The 21,093-nt window shown below is 39.8% G+C and overlaps 1 protein-coding gene across 1 annotated transcript in view; it reads left to right on the top strand.

Annotated features, from left to right (window-relative positions):
- Positions 1-21,093, top strand: part of LOC126253676 (regulation of nuclear pre-mRNA domain-containing protein 1A-like) — a 38,228-nt gene that overhangs the window by 13,052 nt on the left and 4,083 nt on the right. Inside the window, exon 2 of the mRNA XM_049955198.1 lies at positions 1,283-1,522. Within this exon, the coding sequence (XP_049811155.1) occupies positions 1,283-1,522 (240 nt within the window). The remainder of the gene's footprint in view (positions 1-1,282; positions 1,523-21,093) is intronic.

Genomic DNA, 21,093 nt, shown 5'->3' with positions numbered 1-21,093 from the left:
GGAAACATTTAAGAGTATGGGTCATGATTTTGAAATCGTGTGTTACTTCTCGGGGCTTGGCGTGATGTCATTGGTCAGAGTTGACAGATGGTATCAAATGCCCTGGTTTCTCCCTTAGTGCTATCTATCAATCCATCATATTTATGATTTCTCTGTAGATCTGTTTTGGCTTTGTTTTAAAAGATTATTGGCTTACTGTATTCAAAATTGACTTTCTTCTGTTATCTTAGTTGTATGATGTCATACCATTTTGGATTCTTTACATGTCCTGCAGAAGTATTGTTCATCTTTAAGGAAAAACTGTAAGAACGCTGGGTCACTAATTTTTTGATGGCACTGAGATATGAGTGTTATTCTGGAATCTTTATAGTGTTCTTCAGGACTTTTTGATACCTTGTGTCATGAAGTTTTTCTACTAGATCCTTAAATGGATTGTACTGTTTTATGAAATGTCATCTCAAATTCTAGTCTCAATACAGTCATCAGTCATGACTTTGCTGAATATTTTGCAACTACAGGTGCCTCCCCCCCCCCCCCCCTCTCTCTCTCTCTCTCTCTCTCTCTCTCTCTCTCTCTCTCTCTCTCTCTCTCTCTCTCTCTCTCTCTCTCAACCTGTTAGAACTTCTTTACTTTCACCATGTTAATATTTAAGTGAATAAAAATATATCCCCTAAGAGTACCCATCTTATACAGAACTTACATTAATTTTGTGAAAGAGACATGGATATATGGATGTGACCGTTAGGGGGTCTATGTAAGCACTGTATAATAACTTAATAAATTTATTTTGCTCTTTAATGTCTTCCACTAATAGCTAAACATCTTTCCTTCAAAGAAATATCACGACTTCTAACTTTGAAGTCCTGTCTTTAATGCAAATACACGAGTTTCTTCTGTTTAACAACGTCATGTAGCAATATGCTAGTTTATGAGAAGATACTGGTAAAACTATATATTCAGTTAAAGTTCCTTTACACCAGTGTTCAGTAATGCAGGCAACCAAGCTATCTATAGCTTCCAATTGAAGAGTGATAAAGCCATTGATGTGTACAACTGAGATTTGGATGTAAACTAATTAAAAGCTCAATTTCTCATCTGCTGTGGAGAATATAGTAGTTTCTTGTACCTTTCTTTATGTTTGTTGTGATATAATTTTACTGTACACTGATTGTAACGGTAAATCTTTGTCCATCTCTTACAATGGTCACCATTTTCTGTAAAAAAAAAAAAAAAAATTTCCACTGTTCAGATGTGTTCTTACTGGAATTTTTTTGTTTTCTAGGATGTCCAAAGAAAAAAATTGTGTACATGTATCTCGCAAATGACATTATTCAGAGAAGTAGAAGAAAAGGCCCTGAATTTGGCCAGTCATTTGAAAGAGCACTCAGAAAAGCATTTGAAAAATTATCATTACCACAATCTGATGAAGACACAAGAAACAGAATTTACAGGTTATTGAAGATATGGGAAGACAGACATGTTTACCATGAAACTGTAATTAATGATTTCCGGAAAGTATTAGGTATGGGCACAGGAGTATTTAAAATAATGATGTAACGTAATGCATGGTTTAACGGTTAATGCTCTGACAGATGCACTGTCGCTGCTTGACCTTGTGCTAATTATTGTTTCAAATGAAAAGTAGCGTTGCTATTTTTTGTAGAAGTTGAGTGGAGATCATTTTTGAAGCTGCATGATAGGAGTATGGGTCAACACTGTTACAAACTGATTTGTTCCTGTGATGGCCATGATGCTTGACACGAATTCAATAAGACAGAAAACAAATATTTGTGTTATGCAGCTTCAGCCATACAGTTACATAAAAAACTGCCTCTATTTTTTCTAACATACGAAAGTTGCTGAACAACATTGTACACTCACTGATTAAAAAAAAAAAAAATTAGCACCCAAAGGGAAGGGTGAAACAAAATGGAACTTTGGCCCCTGAGAGGGTTGGTGATGCTGTTTCAGTGATAAAATTGAATCAAACTTATAAAGAATTTGACATAAGTCCACTTATCAGTATGAAGTTGCACGCTCTCTAGTCTCAGTAAATGCACCAATTAGGTTGGTAAGGGTGTCTTGGGAAGACTTTGGAAACAGGTTGGAGACTATGGGTCAAGCTGCTGGAAAACCATTCTGGAGTGTAATTAGCAATCTTCGAAAGGGAAGTAAGAAGGAAATGACAAGTATTTTGGACAGGTCAGGAAAACTGCTTGTGAATCCTGTGGATTCCTTGGGCAGATGGAGGGAATATTTTGAAGAGTTGCTCAATGTAGGTGAAAATACGATCAGTAATGTTTCAGATTTCGATGTACAATGGGATAGGAATGAGGATGGAAATAGGATCACATTTGAGGAAGTGGTGAAAATGGTCAATAGATTGCAGTGCAATAAAGCAGCTGGGGTGGATGAAATTAAGTCGGAACTCATCAAATACAGTGGAATGTCATGTCAGGTCTTAAATGTCTACACAGGATAATTGAAATGGCGTGGGAGTCGGGACAGGTTCCATCAGACTGGACAAAAGCAGTAATCACACCAATCTTTAAACATGGAAACAGAAAAGATTGTAACAACTACAGAGGTATCTCTTTAATCAGCGTTGTGGGTAAAATCTTCTCAGGTATTGTTGAAAGGAAAGTGAGAGTATTAGCTGAGGACCGATTGGATGAAAATCAGTGTGGGTTTAGGCCTCTTAGAGGTTGTCAGGACCAGATCTTTAGCTTAAGGCAAATAATGAAGTGTTATGAATGGAACAGGGAATTGTATCTATGCTTTATAGATCTAGAAAAGGCATATGACCGGGTTCCTAGGAGGAAGTTATTGTGTATTCTACGAGATTATGGAATAGGAGGCAAACTTTTGCAAGCAATTAAAGGTCTTTACATGGATAGTCAGGCAGCAATTAGAGTTGACGGTAAATTGAGTTCATGGTTCAGAGTAGTTTCGGGGGGTAAGACAAGGCTGTAACCTGTCTCCACTGTTGTTCATATTATATATGGATCATATGTTGAAAACAATAGACTGGCTGGGTGAGATTAAGATGTGTGAACACAAAATAAGCAGTCTTGCATATGTGGATGACTTAGTTGTGATGGCAGATTCGATTGAAAGTTTGCAAAGTAATATTTCAGAGCTAGATCAGAAATGTAAGGACTATGGTATGAAGATTAGCATCTCCAAAACAAAAGTAATGTCAGTGGGAAAGAGATATAAACGGATTGAGTGCCAAATAGGAGGAACAAAGTTAGAACAAGTGGACAGTTTCAAGTACTTAGGATGCATATTCTCACAGGATGGCAACATAGTGAAAGAACTGGAAGAGAGGTGTAGCAAAGCTAATGCAGTGAGTGCTCAGCTACGATCTACTCTCTTCTGCAAGAAGGAAGTCAGTACCAAGACTAAGCTATCTGTGCACCGTTCAATCTTTCGACCAACTTTGTTGTATGGGGGCGAAAGCTGGGTGGATTCAGGTTACCTTATCAACAAGGTTGAGGTTACGGATATGAAAGTAGCTAGGATGATTGCAGGTACTAGTAGATGGGAACAATGGCAGGAGGGTGTCCACAATGAGGAAATCAAAGAAAAACTGGGAATGAACTCTATAGATGTAGCAGTCAGGGCGAACAGGCTTAGATGGTGGGGTCATGTTACACGCATGGGAGAAGCAAGGTTACCCAAGAGACTCATGGGTTCAGCAGTAGAGGGTAGGAGGAGTCGGGGCAGACCAAGGAGAAGGTACCTGGCTTCGGTTAAGAATGATTTTGAAGTAATGGGCTTAACATCAGAAGAGGCACCAATGTTAGCACGGAATAGGGGATCATGGAGGAATTTTATAAAGGGGACTGTGCCCCAGACTGAATGCTGAAAGGCATAATCAGTCGTAAATGATGATGATGATGATATAAAGCCATTGTATCCTTTCCTGATGCTAACCGTCCTGTAACTGTTGTAAGTTCCTACATAGGTAGGAATGATCATCAAAATAAAATAAGAGAAATCAGAGCTCAAACAGAAAGGTTTAGGTGTTCCTTTTTCCCCCGCGCTGTTCGGGGGTGGGATGGTAGAGAGATAGTATGATTGTGGTTCGATGAACCCTCTGCCAAGCACTTAAATGTGAATTGCAGAGTAATCGTGTAGATGTAAGTAGTCCTTGATATTCTGGATACTAAACCTACAGCATAATCCTCAACCTAACTAACTGTATGTGGCAGTGGGTATTTATGGTATCATTAAATGATCCTCCCTTCCCTGTTCCACTTGCAAATGGTGTGTGGGGAAAAATGATTGTCCATCATCCTCTTTAGCAACTCTAGTTTCTCGAATTTTCTTGTCATGGTCTTTCATGAGCTGTATATGGGAGTAATGTTGCAGACTCTTTGCAGAAAGTGCTGTCTCGAAATTCCAATAGTAAGGCTCTCCATGATGCACAATGCCTCTTTTGTAATGTCTGCTACTGGAGTTTGCTCCGCATCCTTGTAACAGTTTTGCACAGTCTAAAAGACCTTGTTACAAAAATGCCGATTTTTGTTGATTCCCACATTGATGACTAATACTCAAGAATCAACTGATCAAGTGGCTTATGAGCCACTCTTCATGGGTGAGTCAGTTTCCTTAGGAAGCTCTAGAAGAAAGGATGATATTCACTATTCTGGATTAAATCTGACTTTGGCACAGAAAGGGGTGAATTATGCTGCCACAAAAATCTTCGGTCATCTGCCAAATAGTATTAATAATCTGACAATTAGCCAACAAACATTTAAAAGCAAATTAATAGAATTTCTGAATGACAACTCCTTCTACTCAATAGATGAATTCTTAGATATGAAGTAGTAACTGTAAAAAATATTAATTAAATTATTTTGTGTAAAGAAACCTTATGTTAAAGTGACACATTCCATACCATTACGAAATGTCGGATCCATGATCTATGGAACAAGGATTAATGTATGTATGTATGTATGAATCAGGTTTAACAGAACTTCCAGAAAACTGCAGTTCTGAAAAAAGTGCTGTTTCAAAAGCAAATTTGAGAGGTACTGAGTCATAAAATTGACTTAAACTTTATAACAGCTGGCCCTCAATTTTATAGCATCCTAACTTGCACGATATAAGATCGAAGTGTGCATTCAGCATAATTGGTATGCCTATGCAGCAGTGTAAACGAGGAAGAGGGGGGAGGGATTGTAGGACAGCAGGTAAATAATCCATATGGTCAATATTTAGTTATGAAAAGACACTTAAATTGTCTGTGCTTGCTCTACACCTACCTTTGCTGTTTACAAGAGCCTGAAAACTATTTTTGCTGTCGGCCAGAAAGCGATGGAGATCATACTGACCATAATTTCCAGTTTGCAAGTCCACTTGGTGTGTCACACGGCGCCGCTCGCTGGCTGCAAGCAGAGTATCTTTGTGGAATTAAACAGTGTTTTGTTTTCCAAAGTTGTATGCCTTTATCTCTGTGACAAGTGACTGTTCATATAGGTAAACATAAACGCTATACCGTGTCTGTTGACTTGTGGAATTTGCTTTGTGCTGTTTAGCTGTTCAATTTTGTGTATTTGACGAATTTTGCTCATACGTGTTTTACGTATTTGGTTTGTGGATATCAGTATACCCCGTTTCAGCAATCAGTGTTTCAGAAAAGGCACAATGAGTGGAAGAAAAAATCTCTTCTTGTTTCAAAGGGAGATGCTGTACAGACTGCTTCACCGACTACTCCAAATGTGTGATAGAGCCGGCCAGGGTCGCCGAGCGGTTGTAGGCGCTACAGTCTGGAACCGCGCGACAGCTACGGTCGCAGGTTCGAATCCTGCCTCGAGCATGGATGTGTGTGATGTCGTTAGGTTAGTTAGGTTTAAGTAGTTCTAAGTTCTAGGGGACTGATGACCTCAGAAGTTAAGTCCCATAGTGCTCAGAGCCATTTGAACCATTTTTTTGAATGTGATAGAACTTCTTCCAACAAAGAAAATTTGAAAATTATGAAAGAGACAGTAATGATGTGAATGAAATAATAATTAACATTTCTTTGCTCTCCAATATTTTGAAACATAACGTATTATGCCAAGTTTGCAAAGAAAGAGGACTGGAATCGAAAATAACTTCACACATTGGTTTGGCAAGTAAAATATTATTGAAGTGTAACAAATGTGCTGCAGAAGTTTCGTTTTCTAATTCTAACAGTATTCCTCGTAGTGGTAATAGTGGAAAGAAGGTGTATGATATAAATGTTAGGCTAGCTCGCATTGCATTGGCAAGGTCAGTGCTGCAGGGACATTGTTATGTGGAATTATGAACTTGGCAAAAACACCAACCAAGCTTGGATTTCATAATGAATTGGTGGGATCTTCTGCTGAAGATATTGCTCAAGCAACAATGAAGAAAGCGGTTGAAGAAGCTGTGACAGATAATGGGAATTGTAGAGATTTAACTGTCGCTTTAGATGGATCATGGCAACGAAGAGGTCATAAATCTCTAAATGGAGTTGTGACAGCTACCAGTGGAGACAGTTGCAAAGTAACTGATGTTGCTATTCTCTCAAAACATTGTAGATGTACGGGCAATACCATGGACGAAGATAGTGAAAGTTGTGAAGCAAATTTTCACAGCACGAGTGGAGCGATGGAAGCAGAGGGAGTGAAAGCAATTTTTTCCAGATCACAGGAGTGGTATAATGTACGATACACTAACTATCTAGGAGCCAAGTTTATTAGAAAAATGTTTAATGGGAAAACACAAAATCCAAATGAAAGTGTAAATAATTTAATTAGGATTAGGATTCCGAAAAGAGTGTTTGTACAGATAAAAACATCGCATTTTGGAGTATATGATGCAGTGGCAACATACAATGAAGGAAACATTATCAAATGTGATGTGCTGAAACATTTAGGTTTCCAACCAGGACACACCACCATTTCCACAGTGCGCCTAATTGATGAAGAAAGACTAAGAGGTGCAGGAAGAAGAGACAAAAGCATACAACATGCAGCAAAAGGGAAGAAAAGACCAGTGAAAAGGAAACTAACACTGGAAAAAGAAGAGGGTGCTGATAATCCATCATATGGGGCAGGAATGTATTAAAAAACTTTGGAAGCCATTTCCCTTAACTTTAAAATTTTCATCTTTGAGGAACATTTTCTCAAAAACTGCTAACAGTATATCAATGAAATTTTTATACAATATTTTTTACTTCTTTTCCTTCATTTTTATAACAAATTGTAAAAAAATTGTATAATTCAAGTTACAGAAGAAAAAGTGCAAAATTTTATAGAAAAAAATAAGCATCTGTTAAAAAAAATTGTAAAACAAAAACCAATATTTCTTAACATGGTATTATAACTTTTTAGAGAAATATTGACTGAACATGTAGTCCAAATTTCAGAGCAATATGTTTAATGGTTTTAGAAAAAATTTTCCTTCTATTTGCTAAAATTAACATGGAGGAGGTGGATTGTTCCGGCTCCCCTTAACTTCTACAGGGTATGTTTGAACATTTTACAGATTATGAATAAAAATTTAAAATCAACAGTACTGCACTATACAGTAATTGGATCTTGTTATTGTACAGTACTATATTACAGTACTTATGACAATGCAAAAGTAATATGGTCTATGTAGTAACCTTTTTTGTGATACTAGCACTACATGAGAAACAGAGCATTTGCATCACATGTTCAGAATGGTGATGACTGGCATTCATGCATAGGGTCACTTTGTGGACAAAGGGTGGCCTACATCTTGCTACTACTTCCTCTGCGATGGCTATACAAGCATCAATAATGCGTTGCTGCTAGTCTTCTGGTGTTGTTGGAAAATTTTGGTAGGTGGCATCCTAGACTGCTTCCCGCACAAAAAAAATCCAGTGGCGTCTGGGGATTGGGCAGGCCAGCTAATAGGCCCACCACATCCAATCCACCTAGTATGGTATTTACAGTCCAGAATTCATCGTGCTCATAAGATATTATGCGCAGGGCATCCATCATGCTGATACCACATGACCATTCTCTGATTCAGAAGTACGGCGTGCAAGAGAACAGGAAGAGTGGGTCATAAATTCGGGCATATTGTCTGCCATTTTGGTTGACATTTACAAAGAAAGCTCCAATAATGGTATCTCCAATAATTTCGCACCAAACATTAACGTTCCATGGGCGTTGATGTTCTATCTGTTGGAGCCATTGTTGATTGTTGATGGACCAATAATGCATATTTCTCAAATTGACATTTCCTTTGTTCAAGAATGACACTTCATTTGTAAAAAGAACATCTGAGAAGAAATTAAGATTAGTGAGAAGTTGTTGCTGAGATCACTGACAAAATTGAACTCTTTTGTTGAAGTAATTTCCTCGAAGTTCTTGGTGTAAATGAACATGGTAAGAATGGAATTTATGGCATTCCAGAATGTGATGAGCACTTGTTTTTAAGACGCCAACTTCATGTTGAATTCATCATGTGCTTTCTTGAGGATTCACGGTTACGGCAGCGAGCGAACACAGTGGCCTCGGCAGTTTCGTGCGTTCATGTTCTACGATAATTTTGAGGTCTTGCATTTAAACTTCCTGTTACACTTAGGTAAGAAATGAGACTATCAAACATCCAGTGAGAAGGTGATTGCCTGTCAGTGAATCATCTGCTGCACAGTAATTATGCGTGAATGGAATTTTGCTTGTGTACAGCAAGTGACAGTACAGGTATGTACAGCAGAGTCCAGGATAGACATAACAACACAATAATTATGGTTTTATGTAACAGTGCTAAACATAAAAATGTGAATTAATAAATTATTTCCTGTCGACATACTTTCTCTGTAGATCAGCAGGATTTCTGCCCTACTCTAATGTGTATACATCGTACACCTTTACACAGTAAAAATTGTATTCATAATGTGTATTACTGCTATGCGGGTACTATGTTGGAAATCTTAAACAAAACCCACACCTATACGACAGCACTTGAGTATGTAATGTGTACAGTCAAGGTAATAAACAGTTAGATTTTTCACAACCTGTGTACTCTTTTTTGTTCACACGTCTGTTTTATTGACAAAAATGGTACAGTGCGATACATTTTTGAATAGTTCTTGGGGAGTGTAAGTGTATTCTTCAATAAAATGTACGTGGTTCCATTTAAACAATTCAACCTCTACCCAGTATCTCGTACATCTGTGAGGATACGTGAAACACATACGCTCAGAAAGAACTATCCAGTGATGTTAAAAAGTGTTGGTCGAAACAATTTTTCATTTAATGCACAAGATAAGAGTTAACTTGGGTGAGCAAGATAAATGGGACATCTTGTGTAGGCAGCTGCATATTGTTTCTGTAATAAGATTTTTTAGGGGTGATGAAGTGGAAATGTCAATGTCTTATGAGGAACTATGGTGTGGAAGTGACTAGTTTGGAGGTTATAAAAGCAGATGTATTGTGTTGCAATTCTCTCATTAGAATATGAGACTCGTGAATTGTTCATATTATGTAATAAATTGATTTACTATGATGGAAATAATTGTTAATGTTGTAGGGTATGCAAACTTGACAAATATGTAGTTATGCCTCAGGATGAATTGGGATAGGAAACTCTGCTAATGTGTTGCATATGTTGTGATGTTTACACTAATAGGGCCAGTCCTAGTTCAAACAGTGAGCAGACTGCAGTCCATGTTAATAAGTTGAAGTGCACAGTTAATTAGCCCTGATGTGCCAGCACCTGGTTTTGAAATCGGTAAACATGTCTTGTGTTCTGAGAAGCAAAAGCAAATTTTTTGGAAACTGACAGGTTGTATCAGGCCAAGAGCCTATGTAGCACCAATCAGATGCACACCAGATTGTTCCACGTTACAGGAAAGAGGAAAGGAGATACTGCAGTATAACTATTAAGGAGGACTATGTATTGCATCAAACCAGTCAGTCTCAGGACTGAAGACCACAACAACACGTATTGTAAAGATTCTTGGCAAATTGTGAGAAGTGATACTTGCTCACACGTATGAGGAAAGTTCTGAAGTACTGTTAACAGACTTGTAGTGAACTTCTGGTTGCACATAGTTAATGGTTGGTTAATAGACAAGTATTTTCTTAGCAGTTGAAGTGCAACGGCATGCACTGTATTTTTGAGACACATTCTTTCAACATTATTGGAAGGGATCCCATTTTATCTTTGTGAATGTATGTATTTCTGACATGGAGCCCCATCCTGCATTGTGCATCTTGCTTGTGAATACTTGCATCAGGTGTTCATGGAAAGGTCTTGGTCCATGGCCAGCTCATATCCTTGACCTAATCCCGAACAACAGTGGGGTGCTTGACAGTACTTCGTGTAATGGAGTAACACATAGAAACTTGGCAACACCACTTTATACGACAGTTGTGAAACACCACTTTGCACAACAGTTCTGAATGTAGCATCTTATCAAGCCTTGCAGATAAATAAAATTATCACAACAATGCGTGTAATTAGAGTTTCATCTTCATCAGCAGGCTAGTGGTAAATTTCAGAATTTCTCACTTGTTCCAATAACTTTCAGCCAGGTCATTACAGGACCAGTGTTCCCTATTTCAGATTAAGAAATTTGTCCTGCATTATCTTTTTTTTTTTTGTGAGAACATCCTTCCGTTTTATACTAACAAGGGAACCTCCCCATCGCACCCCACTCAGATTTAGTTATAAGTTGGCACAGTGGATAGTCCTTGAAAAACTGAACACAGATCAATCGGGGAAAACAGGAAGAAGTTGTGTGGAACTATGTAAAAAATAAGCAAAGTATACAAACTGAGTAGTCCATGTGCAAGATAGGCAACTTCAAGGACAACCTAAGGTCAGGAGCGCTGTGGTCTCGTGGTTAGCGTAAGCAGCTGCAGAACGAAAGGTCCTTGGTTCAAATCTTCCGTCGAGTGAAAATTTTAATTTTTTATTTTCAATTATGTGACGCACATGCCGTCACCAGTGTCGTATAGAATATATCAGACGTGTTTTCCTGTGGAGGAATCGGTTGACCTATGACCTTGCTATCAAATGTTATCGGTTCCCATTGGAGAGGCACGTCCTTTCGTCTACTGATCGCACGGTTTTGCGGTGCGGTCGCAAAACACAGACATTAATCCTATTACAGTGTACAGAGACGTCAATGAACGAACGGACAGTTCATAACTTTGCGAAAAAAAAGAATTAAATTTTTCACTCGAGGGAAGACTTGAACCTAGGACCTCTCATTCTGCAGCTGCTCACGCTAACCACGGGACCATGATGCTCCTGAGCCTACGCTGTCCATGAAGTTGCTTATCATGCGCATGGACTACTCAGTTTGTATATTTTGCTTATTTTTTTCATAGTTCCACACAACTTCTTCCTGTTTTCTCGATTGATCTGTGTTCAGTTTTTCAAGGCCTATCCACTGTGCCAACTTATAACTAAATCTGAGGGGGGTGCGATGGGGAGGTTCCCTTGTAAGATTATGGGAGGTGAACTTTGAGGAGTCACTGCCTGCATTGTATTTTTGTCTCCTCTCTGAAGTATACTAAGAGTTTGTTTACTCCATGAATGATTATTACTCTTTTTTTCTAATTCTCTTGATGGTTCATGATATTGTGTTTATAACAAAATAAAGTTCACTTGGTGTAGTATCTTGACATCATGTAGTCTAGTTAATTTCGTAGCAAATACATAGCAGTGCTACAAAGTGATGACCCCACAAAAATGTGAAAATACGCAACCAGGCATGCAAAGTCATAAAATATTGTTGCCACAAGAGATGAGTCAGATTCAGGCCAAGAGGCAGCTTGTAGATCTACAGGGTGATTTACAGAGGAAGACAGAACAACTCCAACAAGCAGTAGAGGAACAGGAAAATTCATTGGTGAGCTCACATGCAGCAACAAACGGCAATTACAGTAGTGAGAAAACCACAGGTGAAGGCACAGACACCGCAGTACTTGCCAGAAAAACCAGAACTTGGGTTTGCAGTGCTCAAACTAGCATTTGCACAAAACAAGAGAACTGATGAGTGCATGAAGTTTGCAGTGACTGTTAATGGACTAGATGCTAGGGCAGCCACTATAGGTGCAGACGTAATACCAAAATTGCCACAAGATCAGCGATATGAGAGTCTAAGAAGCCATTAATCAGCAGAGTATGCAAACCACTTGACCATTGAATGCAGCAGGTGCTGAATAATGAGCAAAACTGAATATTGGCAGCACTTGAGAGGCATTGTGGAAGAGACAAAATTGCCAGATGCGATGCTGTGGCATATCTGGATGGTGCAACTACTGGGGTCATTAAGTCAGCAGAGTTAACGTACAAAAAAAGATTATGTCTACACAGTGATCACAGTAGCGGGCAAAGCTTATGCAACACTGGATTATACATGTGCAGCAAGTGTAACAATGGTTACTGAGCAATTCGTTATACAGAAGACAGCAGCTATCCAAAAAGGGTAACAATCGGACTTCAGTAAGCAGATACACTGTCTTAAAGAACAGAAAAGACACACTGCAAAATCAGATGGCAAGGCTGTTAGGAAACAAGGGAATCATGCCCAAGCAGAACACGGGAGACAACAGTGGACCAAAACAAAATGACCCAGTAGGCTGGTGCCATCGACATTTTGGCGGGAGAACTCAGAGATGTAAGTTATCATACACATACCCAAATGGTATCAGTGGCGGGCAGAAGGTGCGGCGGACCAGGGAGGAGAATATAGCGAAGGATTCAACGCAGTGAGTAAAGTAACAAGCTTACCAATGCTGTCTCGGCAGTTACACATAAGACATGAAGTCAGATTGCCACTACCTCATAGACTGGGTCATAAATCGTGAAGTGAAGAGAGACCTTCGTAAGAGATGTATGTGGTGATTTGTATAGAGGTGGATGTGCCCATATTTGGAGTAACTTCCATAGTCAGAAGAGGATTCAGATCAGTCTCGGCAGTGCTCGTGTCAGGAAGGATGGAGAAGTGGTCACAGGTTTCCTAGGCTGAAAGCAATAAACGGAATGCACAAAGTGTAACATGGCCAGTAGATGTTCTGTTGGCAAGTCACAAATGGGGAGAGTGGCAGTGATGGGGGCTGCAGGGGAAATGCCGAGCTGTTGAATTGAAGTGCCGTTCTCAGCTCAAGACTATGCTCACTTTCTTTGTAAATATTAAGTGGAATCTCTCCATGCCCACACATGCATGGTGGCTATTCAAAAAGATGTGGCGCATCTACTTTGGTTAGTATCTAAAATTAATTCCACTGAAAATGCAGCAGAATTGGCGATTTATTTTTGCCTGGCTTGTTAACCATTTGTAGCTTTCAGAGAAGCATCAAGAGTGGCGAAATTTGAGGAAACCCTACACATTTCTCTTGTTGCCGTGTTACAATTAGCTTATTTTGCCAAAACAGAGCAGAGTTTAGTGTCACCTCACTAACATGCTGTGCAGAGGCAATTTTGAGAGGATGCTGAAATGATTAAGTTTATTAAGTGAGAAACTGAGGAAAATAAGGCCAATCTCTTATGGAAAAGCACATCATTGGTACAAAAATAAATGTGATGTCTTCGTGTATGATGTTCCAAAACCCATAGCATTTTCCATTTTACTAGCTATCGATGGCCCTTAAAAATTCTTTCATTGAAAAAGTCTGTATTCAGTGGAATAACATGGAAGATAGAGAAGTTTTGCATAATAAAGATGTGGCAAAATACTCTCCTCCTTGCGTGGTATTATTTCCCAAAATGTGGTTTCAGTATTTCAAACCATTTATGAAATAAGAGGAATGTTGCGAATAATTCATTCTGGATTTATCACTGGCACATGTGATCACAAATGGGTGTGTTAAATCAGACCAATTTTCTTGAGATTGGCGACAGATAGACTTCTACCCAAGTTGAAAGAAAAATTCAACATGTTAATAAGTTTCATAAACAGCAACATATTTTGTAATACACACCAAATCCAAAATAATAACCACCCTAATTTTTCATTGCAAACTTTTTTGAATTTCGCACAGTGTCTTACTTGCATGCAAATATCACAATAATTATGACCATTAACGAGGTGACAGGCATATAATTGTGAAGCTGACACATAAAGCTATAAGTAAAAATGATTTTTTTTTTTTTTCGAGTAGCTTTTGTAAAGTCCTTGGAGAAAAATTGCAGGGTGTGCGCCTTGACCAAAAGGGGCCAAACACTGTCGGCTTTCCCTTCTGTATGTATGAATGAACTTGCATAGTGCTCAGGACGAAAATTTGTATCTGCACATCAATCACAGCATCATGAGCAGGCTGTTAACACAGTCTACACGCACAGTTTGGTGGTGTGGAAGTATAGTAGTCTTACCATGGCACACATACATCAGGAGTCACATGACATAGTGCATTATGTTAGGACCACACCAGGGCTATCAGTCTCGTGGTGGCCTAGAAAGTTAGTGCCAGACAGTTCTGTGGTGGCAAAAATAGTTTGACAACATGTGGTGAATGGGCATGACGTGAAGGTCTGATAGCCCGTGGGCGTCACTGCTACATCTTGTCATAAAGGAAGATGATACATGAAGGCTCCGCGGTGATTACCACACGTTAAATGCCTATACAATCCCACACTGCTACCCGGTACCAAATATCAACGACTTTAATGGTGTGTTTGTGGGAACAGCCATTTCCAGCAAGACTGACTAAAAAAAAAGACGTACAATCAGATAACGGTAGCGGAAGATGACATACCATACATTTGGATTGTTAAAGTATTTAAGACTGCCTTTTGGGCTGAAAATGCCACACAAAGTACTGTGAGGATAGGAATGTTGTTTTTGAGTACCTTGACAGCATTCCTTCTCAAGACTGTTTTTGACTGCATGAAAAAATGTTACAGTAGTAAACAAGGTGAAGTGTACATTCAAGCAGCAGCAGCAGCATGTGATGTTTTTGGGCAATGCATTATCAGCAGCCAAAATCCACCCATTGAAGGGCAAAATAGCCGTAATCAGAGATGTGACTGGCCTGACAATTTTCACTAGCTCATGAGATCTCTAGGGACTGTCATTGACACCAGGAAAGCAGAGATAAAAGTGCCCTTTACTGCAGCACTAGTGGGTAAGAATGTGACAGGCTGATGGCCCCTGCAATGGATCCCGGAAATATAGAGGGCTTTCGACCAAGTAAAGGCCAGTGTAAGAAAAGTGGTTGTATTAGCACACCCTGTGCTCCAAGCACTGTTAGCAGTAGTAGTCAACACCAACCAACCGGCAGTGGGTGCAGCCCTCCACCAGTATGAAGACAATTACTGGCAGCTGTTAGCTTTCTTTTTCACACAAGCTCATGGTGTCGCTAGTGAAGTTGAGCCCTTAAGATAGAGCTGCTGGTGATTTATAAGGCAGTGGAACATTACTGCCCACGTGTAGAAGCTAAGGCAGTCACAATTTACACTGATCACAAGCGTGCCTTTAACCTTTGCTTTCAAGAAGTGTAAGATCAATTGGTCCCTGAGAAAATTCTGCCAATTAGAATTTATTGGCCAATTCATTAGATATACATGACATGACATGTTAAGGTGGCTGCAAATGTCATAGATGACTCCTTCTCAAGTGGCAAAGCCATCTTCCTATACAGTAGGTTACGAGCAGTTTGCTGCTGCACAGGCTAGGGATCCTCAGCTAACGGAGTACCTGTGGAATAGCTGTACAGGGCTACAATTTAAACAGGTACAACAAGAAGGGGCAAAGATTATCTGGTGTGATGTCACGAGGTAAACATAGACCATTTGTACCTAAGCAGTTAAGAAAAGCAATCTTCGATGGTATTCATAACCTAGCCTGTCAGCGTGCGAACACTAGCATGAAGCTCCTGGCTGAAAGGATTGCTGCAGGTGGCCAAGGTGTGTATAGTGTGAAAGAGGTAAAAGACAGGGAGGAATGTCCACAAACCCATACATAATGTTTGCTCACATGTATTTAGACATAAAGGGGCCACTGACACCTTCGGAAGGATATCATTACTTGCTAACTGCCATTTACAGATATATACAATGGGCTGAGGTTGTAACAATATTGGCGGAGATATTGGCAGAGACAATAGAAATAGTTCTCGTGGAGGCATGAGTAGCAAGTTTTGGCTGCTCAATGCATGTGACCACAGACAAGGGTGACAGCTTGAGTCTACACTGTTCCCGGAACTGCTCAGTGTGTGTTGGGTTTTGGCACCGTCACACAACTAACTAGCACCCAGGTAGTAATGGGATGGTTGAATATTGACAGAGAACTTTGTGTCATTGATGAGCCACTAGGAGAATTGGTCCTCCACATTGTCATTAGTGTTGCTAGGTCTACAGACCACATGCAAACCAAATAATAGGGGCTTCACTGGTGGAGATACATACGAAGAAACTGTGTGCCTCCCAGCAGAACTTTTTGCAACACAATGCGGAACTGACAACTGTGAATCTACCATATGTACTGCAGCAAGTAAATCAGGGGCCTTGCTGCTGTGTTAACACCGGTTCCCGTCAGATCGCCGAAATTAAGTGCTGTTAGATTTGGCTACAACTTGGATGGGTCACTGTCTGGGTCTGTTGAGTGCTGTTGGCAAGTGGGATGCACTCAGCCTTTGTGAGGCAAATTGAGGAGCTACTGACTGAGAAGTAGTGACACTGGTCATTAAAACTGACAAAGGCTGGGAGAGCAATGTGCTCACCACATGTCCCTCCATATCCGCGTCCTGTGATGCCTGAGGATGACACAGTGGCCAGTCCATACAGTTGGGCCTTCAAGGCCTGTTTAAGTGGTATTTATTTGTCTGTACTGCAGCAAGTAAAGGGATACAAAGCCATACTAAGCCCCTCACTTGGCTTGCAACATGGGGAACACAATCTGTTTGTGCATAGAGAGCTGAGCAGTTGTTCCCATGTGATACTGTGGACTGATGCAGTACATCCACCACTGCAACACTCTCACTCCAGGCCGTACAGAGTTTTGGAAAGAGATCACACAATGCCTATATACAGGGTGATTCAAAAAGAATACCACAACTTTAAAAATGTGTATTTAATGAAAGAAACATAATATAACCTTCTGTTATACATCATTACAAAGAGTATTTAAAAAGGTTTTTTTTCACTCAAAAACAAGTTCAGAGATGTTCAATATGGCCCCCTCCAGACACTCGAGCAATATCAACCCGATACTCCAACTCGTTCCACACTCTCTGTAGCATATCAGGCGTAACAGTTTGGATAGCTGCTGTTATTTCTCGTTTCAAATCATCAATGGTGGCTGGGAGAGGTGGCCGAAACACCATATCCTTAACATACCCTCATAAGAAAAAATCACAGGGGGTAAGATCAGGGCTTCTTGGAGGCCAGTGATGAAGTGCTCTGTCACGGGCTGCCTGGCGGCCGATCCATCGCTTCGGGTAGTTGACGTTCAGGTTTCATAACTAACCTTTTTCGTAGGACTCTCCATACAGTTGATTGTGGAATTTGCAGCTCTCTGCTAGCTCTGCGAGTCGATTTTCCTGGGCTGCGAACAAATGCTTGCTGGATGCGTGCTACATTTTCATCACTCGTTCTCGGCCGTCCAGAACTTTTCCCTTTGCACAAACACCCATTCTCTGTAAACTGTTTATACCAACGTTTAATACACCACCTATCAGGAGGTTTAACACCATACTTCGTTCGAAATGCACGCTGAACAACTGTCGTCGATTCACTTCTGCCGTACTCAATAACACAAAAAGCTTTCTGTTGAGCGGTCTCCATCTTAGCATCAACTGACGCTGACGCCTAGTCAACAGCGCCTCAAGCGAACAAATGTACAACTAAATGAAACTTTATAGCTCCCTTAATTCGCTGACAGATAGTCGTTGCAGGGTTTTAAATTCCTAAAGTTGTGGTATTCTTTTTGAATCACCCTGTATATTGCAACAGCTAACAGTCTCACTAGAAAGGGTAAAGTCCACAGATGTGCTGGTGGCATATGATAAGGTACAAGCAGCAGAGCGAAATCGTGTCCACTATGCCAGAACAGACTGAAGAGGATATGGTACATGAAGGCAACACACTGCCATAAATACATCCAGCAACCCCGATGGAGAGTCCAGAAATGCCTGAAACTTGCACCAGAGCAGGCCAGTGCGTACACTATAAGTACCTGTATGTTCCTGGAACTCCGCTCAACTATGGGGGTGCTGTTTGGTAGTCATAACCGGCAGAATAAATTGCACACAGTGTATTTTTGTGTCATCTTTGGAGCAGACTAAGCGACAGTTTTAGTCCTCGAATGATTATTTCTTTATTAACTAAATATCATTAACTGTTGAAAGACTCAATTACAAAAAGTAATAAAGTATTTTTTGTGCAGCATCTTGACATTCTGTGGTCTAGCTAATTTCATACTGAATACAAAGGAGTGCTACAAACTTAATCTAGGCATAGCATTATGGGAAAAAATATACAAAATGTTGTGTTAACCCATCCTCACTCAGAAGGTTGCATTGAACATGTCAAGAAAGTCTCTATGAAGTAAATAGAATTGTCAAAATATTTTGTTTCATTAAGAAGTAATGTTATCTATTTGACCTTTCACAATAATGGATAAATTGTCAGATGATTATGACTGTATACTTTAATTTCTCTTTCACCTTGGTTTGGCTGAAGAACAGATAATGTAGCTTAATTTTCTATTTAATGTTATAATTATATAATGTGCTCTTCTTGTACTGTGAATTGTTGACAGTAAACCACAAAAGGGAAGCCAAGCTCCATACAGCTCTGTCACAAGAAGTCTGGAGATGGCCACAACATATTTTCATTAATACATGTTTCTGAGTAATCAATATTTTCTTGCTCTGCTTCAAAATATTGCACAGTAAGACATTAATGAATGAAGGAAACTAGGTGAAATCTTGTTGACATTGCATCACCTAATCTGGCAAGTCACAGCTGTCAGTAAACATAGCTATATTGGTTGATCTGCTACATGCAAATTTGAATTAAAGTTACTATTAGTGTATGTAACCAAACATTTTGTATACTAAAAATGGTTTATTGAATCTATCACTTGTGTTACTGTAATGAGGTTAGACCTTGTGCTGCACATAATTTGCTGCATAACAGTGACAGAGAACCTACTAAAGGTTTAAGGATATTTCGTTTATTATCTCATGTTGATTTATCACACTTGGATTTGATGGAAACTCCCGCATCAACAAGAAAAGCACCACCTATTCTGTGGCCAGAGACAGTGGTCATGTTTGTGTAACTTGTGCTTGTGTGTTTTCTACTTTAGCAGAAGCCTTTTGGCCAAAAGCTTAAATGTATAGCAATCTTTTCGTTGTGCCTGTTTACAACTCAACTCTCCTTTATATTGTGAGTAGCAATCTATCCTTTTCAAAATATGGTTGGAATATCAACAATATTAGGAGAAAGATATATTGCTACTCACCATAAAGAAGGCTCATTTTGAGTTGCTGACTGGTGCATCACAAAGACTATTAATGTTATAGATTTTGTCCAAAGCCTTCTTCAGAGCGCACGCCCCCCCCCCCCCCCCCACACACACAGAGAGAGAGAGAGAGAGAGAGAGAGAGAGAGAGAGAGAGAGAGAGAGAGTGTGTGTGTGTGGGGGGGGGGGGGGGCGCTCTGAAGAAGGCTTTGGACAAAATCTATAACATTAATAGTCTTTGTGATGCACCAGTCAGCAACTCAAAACGAGCCTTCTTTATGGTGAGTAGAAATATATCTTTCTCCTAATATGAATGACCACTACCACTGCACCAGGATGCCTGGTCATGTGTGCATGAGGTGTGCTTGCTTGTGTGAATGTGTGTTTCTTTGCTGAAGAAGGCTTTGACTGAAAGCTATAAAGTATTACAGTCTCTTCATCGTGCCTGCCAGCAACTCAGTGGGGCATTTTTATGGTGAGTAGAAATCTTTTCATAATATTGTCATTATTCCATCCTGGATTTTCCAGTATTTGTTTTCTTGATTGTGTGGTAGATGTTTTACATGTAAAAAGAATAAAAGTGAAGTCCTGATGTCATATGCGGGTGCAACAGGAAAGGGAACAAATGAGAATGACACTGGAAGGATCACGTACCTCGAACTGTAATGTGGTTTGCGGAGTATAAATGTGAATATGTAGTGGAGCCTTTATCTATATATGTAGTTTGCAGGGCACTATGTGGTGTGTGGTAGTGTGTACATGGTGTAACAGAATAATATCCTTTCAGTTCCATTTGCAGATGAGGCATGGGAAGAAAGATAAGTCTCTAACTTTCACCATGTGATTGTGACAGTTATGCGAGATGTAAGTTGGAGTGATAAATGTGTTTTCTTGACTTGGGTTGGTAAGCCTATCTGCAAAGCAAGTATGCTGATTAAACAGTCCTTTGACAACCCCCTGCCCTTCAATAAGTATGACGTTTCAATGATCCCCTGACAGACAGACAGACAGACAGTATTAAAGAACTGATTGAACAAAGCTTTTGTGAGTGAGTGCCTTTTAGGTGAATTACTAGTCTTTAAGGCTATTTTGCAATAAAACTCTCTCTTTCTAAATGGTGAGATTTGCATACTCGGAATGTTTTGTACTTGCATACTCGGACTGTTCTGTATTGTTCCAAATAGCTAGAACCTGAAAGCAACCTGTAAGTAACAATACCTCAACTTAAGCAGCTGCCACTCTGTCCACATCAAACAGTCCTTTCCAGCTTCTCTGTAGCAAACCTGTCTTTTTCAGTACCAAATCTCTTGGTGCCTACACCATCAACTTCTCCAAGACTTTCCTCTTCCACAAATTCCCCATAGAGAGAAATATTGCAACAATATAGAAGCAATATTGCAAACAAAATCCTTCAGATGGTCTCCTCCTCTCCCCCTCCAACATAGACAGCTGTGAATAACCTCAGAACGCTAAAACATTTTCTGCAAGGCTGTAGTTGTTAACATTAACTGTCCTGTCACATTTCCTTGGGATGAATATCACTTCTGACAGTGTTCCCCTTTGTCATTATCAATTGGTCTCTCTTGGAGGGGGAGGGGGGCAGTGCTGGGAGGGAGGTATGACAATATATAAGCCTTGATTGTAGTACCATGGCAAAAACTTTCTTCAAAGACTTACAG

Source organism: Schistocerca nitens, chromosome 4 (genome assembly GCF_023898315.1).
Source record: "Schistocerca nitens isolate TAMUIC-IGC-003100 chromosome 4, iqSchNite1.1, whole genome shotgun sequence".
Taxonomy (NCBI): domain Eukaryota; kingdom Metazoa; phylum Arthropoda; class Insecta; order Orthoptera; family Acrididae; genus Schistocerca; species Schistocerca nitens.
This window is presented reverse-complemented; position numbering and strand designations above follow the sequence as displayed.